This window comes from Chaetodon trifascialis, chromosome 2 (genome assembly GCF_039877785.1).
Source record: "Chaetodon trifascialis isolate fChaTrf1 chromosome 2, fChaTrf1.hap1, whole genome shotgun sequence".
Lineage (NCBI taxonomy): Eukaryota > Metazoa > Chordata > Actinopteri > Chaetodontiformes > Chaetodontidae > Chaetodon > Chaetodon trifascialis.
Window position 1 is genome coordinate 10,366,331 of NC_092057.1, and position 13,181 is coordinate 10,379,511.

General features: G+C 44.5%; 1 protein-coding gene across 1 annotated transcript; it reads right to left on the reverse strand.

Annotated features, from left to right (window-relative positions):
- Window positions 1–584: 584 nt before the first annotated feature.
- zbtb45 (zinc finger and BTB domain containing 45) lies at window positions 585–12,066 on the reverse strand. Its single transcript, XM_070987817.1, has 6 exons — window positions 11,960–12,066; window positions 9,502–10,830; window positions 9,007–9,138; window positions 6,771–6,911; window positions 4,395–4,656; window positions 585–3,386 (listed from the first exon to the last, which is right to left on the reverse strand). Exons 2-6 carry the CDS (start codon window positions 10,549–10,551, stop codon window positions 2,974–2,976), a joined length of 1,998 nt encoding a protein of 665 aa, XP_070843918.1. The 5' UTR covers window positions 10,552–10,830; window positions 11,960–12,066; the 3' UTR covers window positions 585–2,973.
- Between the last annotated feature and the right edge of the window lie 1,115 nt (window positions 12,067–13,181).

Genomic DNA, 13,181 nt, shown 5'->3' on the forward strand with positions numbered 1-13,181 from the left:
AAGCAGTTTTTCCACATTCAAATGGGACATTTAATGTCAATATTTATAGTGAAGTCCAGACGGAAAGGATCTGAATCTACGTCTTTGCTGAACTCACTTCCTGAAATCTTGATTCAAGTGACATTTTCAGCGATTTCTCTCATCACTTGTTCTCAAGCTTAAAAATGTCTCACTTGTTGGGGAGGTCTACTTATGAAATCATGTCAATTAGAAGGCTCTTACAAAGCTTAAGTAAACTACTGAATATCATATAATGCTTCGACTGACAAACATTAAGGAAAATGAGCAAAAAGCAGGGACACGTAAGGTCTTTTTAAGATCACCTTTTAGGTGTAAAAAAGAAAACAAAAACAATCTTAGGCCAAATACTTCAGGGGACAACAACATCTACAGTATGTCTAGCAATATGATGTGCAAACTTAACTGTGCATAGAGATCAAATTGTAATAAATATTAATGTGATAATTAACATTATCACTAGTCTGACTTCGTCAGAACTTTTAGGGGTGATTGTACATTTTCATGATTAATTTAGTTTTACTAAAACATTAAAAAGTTTTTTTTCATAGTGCTGCAAGAAAAGCTTTTGTTTTTTTTTGTTTTTTTTTAAGCAACAAACACTTCCCATTTATTATTAACCAGAGCCCCAAAAGACAAACACAAACACTCAATAAAAATCCCAATAAAAATCATTGATTTGTCATAGTTATTCAACCAAGTTCCTCTGAATGGCTCTTTCACTTTAGAAGTATCTTTTTTTAAATGTTCTGCCTTATTTCTGCATCAAAGAATCACATGAGCAACAAATAACAAACTGAGCGTTATAGCGATGTACAGGAATTTTACATAGAAGTACTTTAGTAACTTTCAAAAAGTAAACGGATCTATCTTAGCTTTTGTTTTCACTGTTTCTTCGTTTGATGTAGCTTAAAAGATGCGAAGCATAATGCCTGTCTTTGGACCACAGAGGTAATTGTAGGTGTGTGTGTGTAAAACATGCTGAAATGTTTCCCAAACATTTCAAATGGGAAAATAGTGTCCCTCCGAGCCGCTGGGGGCTCGTCCTGGTTCGAGGTATATGATCCTGGGGCCGACCAGTGGCGCCTGTGGAAAATGTTACAAAGCTGTCTGATGGATGATGGTGAATTTCATTCACACTGCTGTGCATCACGCCTCCTCCCTCTCCTCTCCTCTCCTCTCCTCTCCTCTCCTCTCCTCTCCTCTCCTCTCCTCTCCTCTCCTCCCTCCCTCCCTCCCTCCCTGCTGTAGTCTCACTCTGCTCAGACTACTTTTCCTTCTCCATCGAGTAATTCATCAACAACCCTCTTTGTCACCCTGCGTTGCTCCTGAATAATGCAGGGCTCCATTCACATTCAATTCAGTTCATTCAGGAAGTGCTTTTTTTCTTATAAATGGGAAAACTTATGCTTTTGTTTCATTTAAGAGAATCTGATGGTGTTTCGCAGCCTGTGTTTTCAGCCACAAACACACGACAGACGCAGCAGTCATTAGCTGTGGCTTGATAACAGCACACGCTCAGACGAGACAACTCAAAAATCTGAACTTCCAGGACCTAAAGCTGACCTGCACATCGCATCCACCTTGTCCTGATTTGCCCTGAATCTCATTATTGTGTTCATCTTAATATAAAAACTGCTGAAAACAAAGGAACTAAACGGGAATCTGGTGGTCTATAATCAAGAGCTCCATTGTGTTATTAAATCAGTTCTATTAGACTTGAACTTGACATGGAGTTTGAAGTTTGTGTGATGTCAATTAAATGTCTTCACTTCAAAAGTGTTTGGAAAATCTTCACTTGTCCGGTAATGAGAAATCCAGATGTCAGTACAGAGGCTAAGAAATAAAGCTCCTACTTTTCGATTCATGCACCATCAACCACTTGCCAGCTGGCAAGCTAACTAGGTGCTATTGTTTTGGAAGGCTAATGGATGTAATTTGTTCTGATGGTTGAAAAGTACCAGATCATAGAGCAGTTAGTTTACACAAGCTCCCACTTACGGGTGGTTCATATTTACTCCTTTAATATTAAAACATCTCTCAAATTTCAGAAATGTTTTTGGTTCCACCTGGGTTTTATTCCCAGTTCTATAACTCAACTTTTAATGACATTTTAAGTAAGCCACTTTGCTGAGATCTCGAGATTAACAAATTGCTACAACAGGACACAGAGTACTTAGAGCACTTGGTTGTAAACAAGCCAATTTCACATGTTTTTGCACTTTCAGACGTGATGTTGAACTGAATGAACTCTGACTCTCAGTTTGAATTCAGTGAATTGAGTGTGAGTAAAACTCTGCAACCCCCCGCCCCTCCCACTGAACTCTTCCTTCGCCTTATTTTCTCTCACTTGCATCTCCATAAAACCCCAAACCCCATCCCATCCCACCCTCACCGCCCCCCAAGAAATACTATGACTCCCCTCGCCCTCACCCACTCCCAAACCCGCTCTGTATTCCTAACCTCTTTGGTGACTCTCTGGTGTCGTGGGACAGGGTTCCTACATGTTCTCCAATTCAAAATTCAAGACTTCTTCTTCTCTCCACCAAAAAAACACAACTTTTTGGCTGGATTTTGGATGGCTGTTCAACAAGCTATGTGATTGTTAGCAATGTTGCTCTTATGATTAGTCGTCACAGCAACAAATGTCACAACACAGGGAATGACAGTAGGACTACAACTACCTAAGCAGGGTTTCTGGGGAGGGAACAATTATTTTTACAAACTTTTCCTGGGTTTTTGTGCAATTCCAAAACACCTTTAAAATTTACATTATTTTCTACCTTCCAGCCCTCTGTAGGAACCCTGATTGAAGGTGTCATTGAGCTAAAACAACGGGAACCTGTAAGAGCTGTTCCCACCAGAACAAAAGATCGACAAGGCTGTTAGGACCAAATAAATGTGGGTTCGAGGAATGGGCTCACTAACCTCCCCTGTATCGCCCCTTCACTCTCTCTAGGTGGAGGAGGCTCCGTGGCTGGGCATGTTGGCCATGCTGCCGACCATGCCAGCCGCGCCAGCCATACCTGAGGGCCCTCCCATAGCCGGAGGACTGTGCTTGTTGGGTGAGGTCATGTCGGGCCCACGCCCCTGGCCTTGGGCCTGGGGGGCGTGGTGGGCGTGCTGCAGGGCATGGCGCTCCAACAAGGTGCGGTGGGTGAAGGCCCGGTGGCACACGTTGCACTGGAAGGTGCGCTCAGCACGGTGGGTGCGCATGTGCACGTTGAGTGAGCTTTTCTGGGTGAAGCGCTTGCCGCACATGGAGCACTGGAAGGCCCTGACGCCAGTGTGCACCACCATGTGTTTGAGGAGGTAGTCACGCAGGGAGAAGGAGCGCCAGCAGATGGAGCACTGATGAGGTTTCTGACCTGGAGGGACAGGTATGTATACACAGAGGACACGCAAAAAAAGACGCACCCAGAGGAGTCGAGTCAGTGCATCTGAATCATTTTCGATTTACACTTGTGTCCGATGTGATGTGTAGCAATGGAGAACGGCTCATTACATTATTACATTAAATTACATATATTATATCCAAACTACCCTGCCAAAGCAGAGTGTCTGAAGCCTTTATTGATACTGGCAAGATTTACTTTCAATATTTGCTTTATGTTCATACAAAATATTTACATGTAATCAGTGTTTAGAAGTGTTTTTTAGCAGCATAGAAGCTTCCCTTCTGAGACAGCATTAAGACCAACAAGACACTAAAAATGTGAGAGTTCGCTCGCTTCGCTCTAAGACCAGGAGGCACTGCCCTGCTTCTGGATTCAAAATTAAAAAAGAAAGCTCTGTATTAAACAACTACACGGTTCGATAAAATGATCTAAGACATTCTATTACAGGTTTGCTGATTGTTTAGGTTGATGTTTTTGTCTCTTTGGGAGACAAAAACAACAAGCTGACTGACACATAGACTTGACATCAAGCTGCTGTGGCAAACATGTTACCTAAGGCTCTAATAATTGGTTTCGTTTTAGCTCAGGTTTGGTCTCCACCAACTCCTGAGAAATCTGCCTTTTTAGCTGCTATATATTCCACTTTCTTCACCAGTTAGTCTCTAGCTGTCTGTCTGCTGTTTAGCGCCAGGCAGGTGGTGTGCAATGAGTTTATCGGCGCTTGTTTGCTGACAACAGGGTTTGATAAGAATGACTTTGATTCACATCAGAGTGAATGTTCTGTAAAGCCAAAACACAGCGACAAAAGTGACGGAGCTGCAGAGTTGGTGATCGTTCTCTGTAGTTTGTTCCAAACAGTTCAAAACAACCCCTTTCACACTACATTTCATTTGCTTGATCGTTAATATAAACATTACGGGATCTTTCAAAGCTCAACTGAACAAAGAACATGGTGGAGGAGAAGGAGGCGTGTCTTACCAGAGTGGATGAACATGTGCTTGCTGTAGTTCTTCCTGGAACGTAAAGATTTGCCACAGTGCGTGCAGTCAAACGAGGTCTCAGATCCCTGGGAGGAAGGGGAGGGGCCGGCAGAGCAGGAGGAGGTGGAGGGAGGCGGGGCCGGTGTCATCGGTGCCGGGGGAGGGGCCTGCTGACTGGGCTCCGTCCCCGCCATGCTGTCAATCCCACCCATGTAAAACGGAGCTGGCTGCGACTGGCTCACTGGGTACTGGAAAAGAAGCTGAGGGCGAGAACAACGTCCGCCGTTAGCGCCGGATGACAAATCTTTCATTGTTTGGAGTCAAAATAATAATATGGTGAACTAATGAAGTGTTTACACGTTTGTTTTCTTGATTCGCTTCTTTGGTTTTATCTTTGTTGACGTACATATGTATGGGGGGGGGTGATAGCGTGGAAATACACAATTAAAATATTCCAATCTTCAATTGCATTTTTTATATATGTATTTTTATTCCAGATCCTCTGTAATTATGACAACTTTCTGATGCAAGAGAGCAGCTGACATTTCCAAGTTTGGGTGCACACAGTGTCTACTGATATCCATCCATCCATTTTCTATACCGCGTATCCCTTTCGGGGTTGCGGGGGGGCTGGAGCCTATCCAAGCTGTCAACGGGCGAGAGGCGGGGTACATCCTGGACCGGTCGCCAGCCAATCGCAGGGCTCTACTGATATCATTTGCTGATATATTTTAGCATGTATTCGACTACTCCGTCATGGATGCGTGTTTTTCATCTCTTGCAAAGCACAGTACTGCATCTATCTCAAGGAAAAGTACATAAATCATAAGAATGAGTTCACTAACCACTTCTAAAATGACTGTGTCATTTAAATTAAAAACTTCCCTTTCAAATAGCAAGTCCGTAATTCTAAAGACATCTTTGACAAATTATAATTCAATTTGCCATTTCATTGTTTAATTATTATTGTACAAGCGTGATGAATTCAGTGGCAGTGATTCTGTTTACGTTTACCTTTCCACATGTCATGCGTCTACTCTATAAAACTTCAAATGCAAATGCTACCCTCCTTAGCATTTTCATTTTCAAAGTAAACACAACTGTCAATCAAACTGTGTAGGCGGGGGTTTGGAAAAAAAATCCATCACTCTACGAATGACGCCCTCATTTAGTTTTCTGTATTATCTTTGTTTCATTGTTCTGAGTTGAGTGTTTTTCTTTAATTTTAGTGCCGCATTGCGTTAAATTCTGCTTTCTGTCAATCACCTCATCACAGCAAAAAAAAAAAATGAAGAAATACAGTAAATGTCTCTGTTAAATGAATGTCTTTTAGAGGGCGGTCAGCATTTACCAGACCCTTGTGTAGTCTGTGAATGCCACGGGTCCTGAGGGCAAACCAGCCACATAACTTTTTTATTCATTCATTTATGGTTAACCTATCCGCCCCCCAACGCTGTTAAATGTACAGAAATGTCCAGAGAGAACTCAGTCGCCTCCGCTCTGTAAACCTGCCTCACTGTGCTGAACCCTTCACATCTGTGAAAAGGCAGGAAGAGGCGCCAGAATAGGCACCAGAACTGGAGCCGGACAAGCCGGCAGCGGAACTGGGCTCAACAGCCTCCCAGCGAACACGGCCGGACTGGGACCGAACACAGCACTGAGGTGATGAGCAGCTCTGACCAGGACTCTGACTCCAAGGGCGTCCGTCAGTGCCCAGCTCTGGAGACCTCAGCAGGGGTCATGGCAGGGTCAGTCTGCTGGTGCCACGAGCCAAACACAGCAAGATAACCACCTGTGTGTTGTTGGATCGAGGGCAGACTGGACGCTAAAGTCACTCACTATTGCCTCTTAAGGTACAAAGTGCTATTACATAACAGGACAGGCTGGCGCTAGCAAGTTAGCATGCTAAATTCTCTCTCTGCGACACGATGCATAGACATCTTCAACATGTCACTTCTTCATAGTCTGTTGCCAATTTGTGAATGGTTTAAACTAAAATTATTACATACTGCTCCTTTAAAGATGCATCACAAAACATCTGACCAAGATGTAATGTAAAAGTTTGTAGCCTACAGCTCTACATGACACAGACACAGACATCTCCTTTAATGTCCCTGTTGATCTTGTTTATATGCAGGATGACACACAAAAGAAGGAATATTTACAAATGCGATATTTTCTAGAAATTAACAGAGCAGCATCCAGTCAGAGCAGATGGAGTCGTTTGTGTCTGTTAGTGTCAAGAATATGTTTGTTTTCCTGTAATATACTCTGTCACTGTAACTCTGCCTCTGGCATGTTATCATCACTCTGACACTCTTGTAACAAACCCAGTTTTATAATGCAGTCATGGTGTATGATGTGAGACACCGACCTGGTTGTTAATGGACTGTGTGGTCGGAGGTGGAGTCAGAGGCTTGTTGACCCTTCCTCTGGGGTTGAAAGCCATGGCCTGAGGAGGCTCACTCTGGGGCCAGAAACTCTCCGAAAACACCCCCTGCTCATCATAGAAATCCTGAAAGGCACACACACAGACAGACAGACACACACACACACACACACACACACACACACACGCACACACGCACACACTTATTTGAAGATCCCAACACACATCTCTGAGATGAAAAATCTGACAACACCAGTTTTCGTTGTATTCAAGTTTTGGCTTCATTTCAGTGATTGTCAAATAAACAAAAACAAACAACCCTCACCCGTTCCATAGGTGTAGATCCGGCGTGTTGCGTGCATTGGTGAAGCGTGTTCACCTTAACACGTGTGCATATACAAAGCTACACATTTCTTAGTACTCCACTGTGTCTCCTTACATGTACAGACCACATCCCTCACTTTTGCGCATTTGCCCCAGTCCTACGCATGCATGAGTGCAGACATTAGAACAATCACCCGCACTGTGCAGTCCAACCAGTCAAGCTACATTGCTGTCAAAACAGCACTGTGATAAAAGTACAGTTTGATGTATGGCTGCAGAGAAAATCTAACAAGAAATGCCAGCATAGGTGGAGCCCGTCTAACATAAAGAGGCAGAAAATCCCAACATGAGTCACCTCTTTAGTTAGTCAGAGAGGCTGGTGGAGAGCAACCTGCCACACAGAGGGAGGCCAGTGGCTTCAGATCACATATGTCATTTGGTATTGCAATCGCAAAATGCCTTAGTATTTAGTATACTGTCTGCAAACTCATTTAAAAACCATTTGCATAAATAACCAGAGGGAAATGCGACTAAATTAAACATCTGACAAATCAAAGCACCACATCATATTGACACAATGCTGTAAATCTAATCATGTAATGAAGCAGTTCTGCATATGAACAACAAAATTGGTTTCATAAACCCTTTTGTCCACCTGGTATTAGCATGTGACCGGTTACCTGGACGATGATGTCTGATTATGGACCTTTGCATTAAGACTTGTAAAAAAAAAATTCTCAAAATCTCACCTCTGCCTGGTTTGTGATCAGGGGCCTGTTTCACCTAATGTGCAACATACAAGCTGTCATCTCCAGCACGAGATGATTTCCACTTCCTCTACTGTCTCTTCTCACTTCGCCGTACTTCTGCATGAGCACGCCATAGCCCTGTACCACTTGCTAATATTACATAATTATATGAAACTTTCAAGCGACAATAATTAGCAAAATATGACACTGCTGCCGTCTGTGATCTACGCGTTAACAGCGAGACAACTGACTCACGTCATGTAGACATCCCAGTCTCAATAAATATTACAAAACAATCAACATTGACTAAACCTAAAGACATCTCTTGTAAATCTTTGCTGTTAGATGTTGTTAGTGTTGTAAGTTCACAATATCATTTTAGTTTTTCAGTTTTTTTTTTCCAAAGTCTAATTTTGAGGATGACATTATGGAGTATGTAGATAAAAGTATCAGTAAAGGCACATCATTAACAGCATAATTATCACTGGAACATTTTGCCCTGTTACACTTCCAGCAGTGACGAGCAAACAGTGCAACGCTCTACGACTTGGTTTTCAAAGAGTCTGTGCTGAGAGAAAGAAACCTCTTCACAGCAGAACAGAAACACTGTTCAGAGACAGAAAATTAGATTGTTTTAAAGACTGTTGGGTAAATTGATGATTGATAACTCCTTAACCTCCAACAGGGTGGATTAATCCATTTCCAATCTGACTTACTCTGCAGCACTTTTTAGAAAACTGACAGGCAAAGCTGAATCCTTTTGACTGTGTGGCAGATGTTCCTTGTGTAGTCTGCAGGGTACAGCAGGCTGCGGCATAAATCTGCTCCACCATGTTGCCCCCCCCCCCCCCACTTACTTCAGGACTTGTGACAGAAATGCTGAGATTAAATCAAAGACAATAAGGTAAAAGTTTCCTTCTGAAGCAAAATAAAATATTTTCCATGAAAATATTTCCTTGAAATAAAGACTCAACACTTCAAATCTACGTGATATTTTGTGCTATGAATGCCCTTCTACAAGCAGTAGTCTATAAATTATTAAAACATTCGATAAAAGTGAGCTTCACATCTTGAACATGGTTTTCTTTTATCAGTTGCTCTTTTTCACTGGCTCCCATATCTGCAGCTCACCTCTGAGTTAAACCCACCTGTCCAAAGCCTGCCATGGATTCCTGGGAGCCCTGCTCTCCGTCTCGTCTTGCGTCCTCCAAGGCATAGACGGACCCGTCTGTGTCCTGAACCCCTTCATCCTTCACCACCACTCCTTCTCCACCCAGCACCTAGAGAGAAAAAGGTCCTTTTCAATTTTGAGTGGTGAAGAAATTATGCCTACAAAAGTGGCAGCAGATAGTCTTGAAGAACAACAGTGCATTGACCCAGCTACAGCCCCTTCAAGCAGCTACTAACAAGTTTAATGACCTACAGTAAATATGCAGAAGTCCATAGAACATCAGCAAGGCAATTTCTGCAGAAGTTAAGACGAGAGCTTCTCTTCAATTGCGCAAAGTGCAGAAACATCTCAGCGATATACGCCAATGCAGTGTGAGAAGAGGGAAAAGCAGAAAAAGAAAGAAAAGCGAACCGTTGCAGCTCTGCATGCCTGAAAGCTGTAACCATGGCAACCCTTCCCCTTATCCCTCTACCTGGAGTCTTAGCGGCTGCCTCTGCTTGCGGCTGTGGCTCGCCCCCCTGTCTCTGTCTCCGTCTCTTCCGCGCTCTCTCCCATCCAAGTCCTCCTCCTCGCTGTATCTGTCCATCCCCACCAGGTCATCAGAGAGGTCGGTTGTGTTGCCACGGAGGCTGTCCCTGCCGATGCTGTCCACGCTGCCCACACCGGAGCTGCAGCCCGCTGAGAGGTTCCCTGTGCTACTCGTGCTGGCTCCGTTGGCCGACTGCGCCAACAGGTCTCGGAGCTTGTACCTGACGTCCTGAGTACAGCTGGAGGTCTGCTTCATGAGGATTGTGCCGGCCCCAGAGACCAGTCCGTCGCCACCGCACATGGACCCGGGGCCCATGTCGCCCAGTGGCATCAGACTCACGGTGTTGGCTTGCTCCATTGGGCCTGGACCGCTCTCACTGACACTAACACCGGCACCCCCCAACCCCCCGCCCATGTTACTTGCCCCACATTCAGCCAGGAAGTTAGAGAACTTTGCGTACCCTCCACCAGAACAGCTTCCACTGCTGCCTCTCTCTGTCCCGTTTCCCCCACCGCGCTCCTCTTGTTTAGGCAGAACTCCTCCAAGCATCCCTCCTCCTGCTGCTGCTGCCGCTGCTGCTGCTGCGGCTGCACTCGCCGCCCCTGCCGCTGCCTTCCTCTGAGAGATGATCTGGGTGCACTCGTCAATGACCGTCTTAATCTGCAGGATGCTGGCAGCAGTGAGGATGCAGAGGGCCTGCGACTGCAGCACCACCAGTGAGCCGCTGTACATAAAATCCACAAGCTGCTTCACAGTCTCGGCGGGCACCAGCGGTGGCACAGAGATTTCAGAGTGACCCAGCAGCAGCTTGTCCTGGAAGAAGGGGCTGCCAGCTGCTAGGACGCAGGCGTGGGCGCGTAGTGAAGCATCATGTATCCGCACCGTCACGTCGCAGAAGAGGCCCTCACGCCGCTGCGTGCGCAGGGCTTCCAACACCGACTGGCTGGAGTTGTGAAGGTGGATGTAGTGCACGGTCTCTGTGCCGGGTGCCATGGCAGGAGGTGGAGAGTCGCTGGGGATGGGGTGGGAGTGGGGGTGGGGGAGGGGGGGTAGGTGCCTGGGGTTTTGCGTCAGCTTGAGGGATAAGGAGGGCAGGGAGGGAAACGGGTACAGTGCATGGGCCACAGTGGGTCCACGTCCCCTCAAACAGTCATGAGTCTGATGGAAGCTTTCAATCTGTGGCTCGGCTGTGTGAGGAGCTGCCTTTGTTGTCCAGCGCGTGAGAGATATCAAGAGGTTGTTTCCACCAGCTTCACAGTCTCTGTTCAAATCCTGTTGAAATAAATCATGATCAGAGTGTTTAAGCGCTAAGCTGTTGAATTGCATGTTTACATTAGTCAACAAGGGCAGTTGATCTAGTGACAAAACAGTGGTGATTAAAAACAATAATCATCAACCATTTTGATGGTTGAGTTTCTTGACTGTAAGGATTTATTCTGTTTTCTTTGTCTTGAATGACAGTACATTAAACATCTTTTTCCCCCTGTTGGTCTGACAAACTGGGAGATTTTGATGGACATTTCTCAGAATTTCTAGACATTTTGTCTTTTGTAGAACACAACAATTAATGGAATTAATAATCACCATGTTATTTGATCATGCTAACGATCGTTAGTAGAAGCCCAGGTTTACATTTGGTACACTGATTGCTTTCATGTTCCAGCCATGTCACACAGCTGTGGCTGAAGGTGACAGAGGTGACAACTGAGAAGCTGCTAATTAATCATCAAATAAGTCGCGTGCATCGTCTGAACACCTGTGTTTGACAAATGACAGCACGTGCCGTGCGCGAGTCCAATCGGGTCAGCTTATTTGGCTTTTCTGCACGGTGGGTGGCCGGTAACGCAACACCAAAGATATTTTGCGTATAGTTGTGCTAAAAAGACGGACGAACAACGAAATAATGTGAGCTGAACAATGAAAAACACCCCGTTAGTTAAATGTAACTGCCAGTTCCAGTAAATACGGTACTGACCAGACAACGTTAGCTTAAGCAACAAGCGAACAGGTTAACGAAGACTAGCTAAGTTAGCGCTAGCGAGCGTTAGCTGTTGACATTAGCCGCCTAACTCCCGCACGAAAATCTGCAGTAAATGCTCACATTTCTGCATGCAAACTGGGCATCGCCATCGACGTAACTCGAACCTAAATAGTTAAATGTTGAAAGCAAACTGGCAACGTGCCTAGCATAACATAAAAGCAGCTGTCGGAGCTCGCCCCCACGCTCCAATACAATGCTAACCTAGCTAGATTAATAGCTAGCTAGCGCAAACTGCAAGACATAACTAGTAAAGTTAGCACGCCAGCTAACGTGCTACCACAATTATCTGTACAGACCACGTTAACGCTCATGTGGTTGACAGTTCGTGTCATTACATTTCGTTCAGTCGTGACTACATACCTGCAATGAGCAGTGCTAGTTCAGCGCTTTTAATTTTCAGGCAGAAGGATGCAGCAGGAAGCCCTCAGTATAACGCACCCAGCCCGGTGAGAGCTGGAAACAAACACACATTCATACAAACACACACTCACCGACCCACACACACGGACAGGGATAGGCACAAAAAGGGATGTGGACTTTCCTCTGCTAAACGGCAGCTAAACCATCACAAACTGTGATTGTATTGTACACGCAGCATTAATATCGCAAATACACAGACTCACACGCGTCGGAAGGTAGGACGAATACCTCCACACATAACACACAGCAGAGCCAGCAGACATGACCGCATACAAGTACATGCAAACACACCTGTTCACACCCACACACAGTCCAGAAAACACATTTTAACAAAAGGATGATACACACATACAAGCACAGGCTATTATTTAAATTATGCATTTGGTTGGAATACTTTATGTGTGTCACTCATCAGCATAAAGGAAAGGATGGTTAAATGTACAATGTGCTAAACAACATGTAATGAGCACAAAAGTTAATACTACACCATAATATTTGTTGACAGATGTTGGCAGATGTTTAAATATACAGTTTGCACGCAGGTTGTATGGATGTGTATCTCAGGGCTAAAAGAGCATGCAGTGAGGTGTCCTCTTTGTGTCTGGTTCCGCGCAGGTAAACTTCAGGGACGGTGGCAGCAGGTCTGGCGGACTTGACAGAGCAGAATGTGCTTTGAAGAGCGAAGACTTCAAGTGAGTGTAACGCACGGGCGAGAAATGGTTGACATATAGGAAATGCTTCGGTTAACTGATAAGAATCAGTCCGAGCCAGATGATGAATGGAAGAGAGGCACGTGTAGAAAATGTCTTATATATAAATCAGATGTGGAATATATATTTTGATTGACATGAAAACACTGTGATTGGCATTTCTAGTCATTTTTCTGTCATCTAAAGACAAAACGAGCGATTGATTCATCATAGAAATAGCTGAAAAAAGGCAACAAGACCCAGGTTGAAGATTCTCCAGTGGAGTCAAGTGGGACTTTTTGAAGAATTCTGTCATCATTAAGCTTATTTCTAGCTCAAATCAAGCTATATTTCTTTATTTTCACCCATGATATAACAAACAGTTGCAAGGGTCATGTTGTTATTTCTGAATCGTAACTACTACATGTGATCTGCAGAGCTCTAGCATACACTGGTCAATTTGCATTAGATAA

Bases quoted from the DNA above. Each gene is read 5' to 3' on its own strand.
- zbtb45 (XM_070987817.1), bottom strand. From the start codon at position 10,551: ATGGCACCCGGCACAGAGACCGTGCACTACATCCACCTTCACAACTCC. The intron at 6,912-9,006 runs GTGGGTTTAACT...TGTGCCTTTCAG, and splicing joins CCATGGCAGGCTTTGGACAG to GATTTCTATGATGAGCAGGG. The intron at 3,387-4,394 runs GTAAGACACGCC...CTGTCCCTCCAG, and splicing joins GCACATGTTCATCCACTCTG to GTCAGAAACCTCATCAGTGC.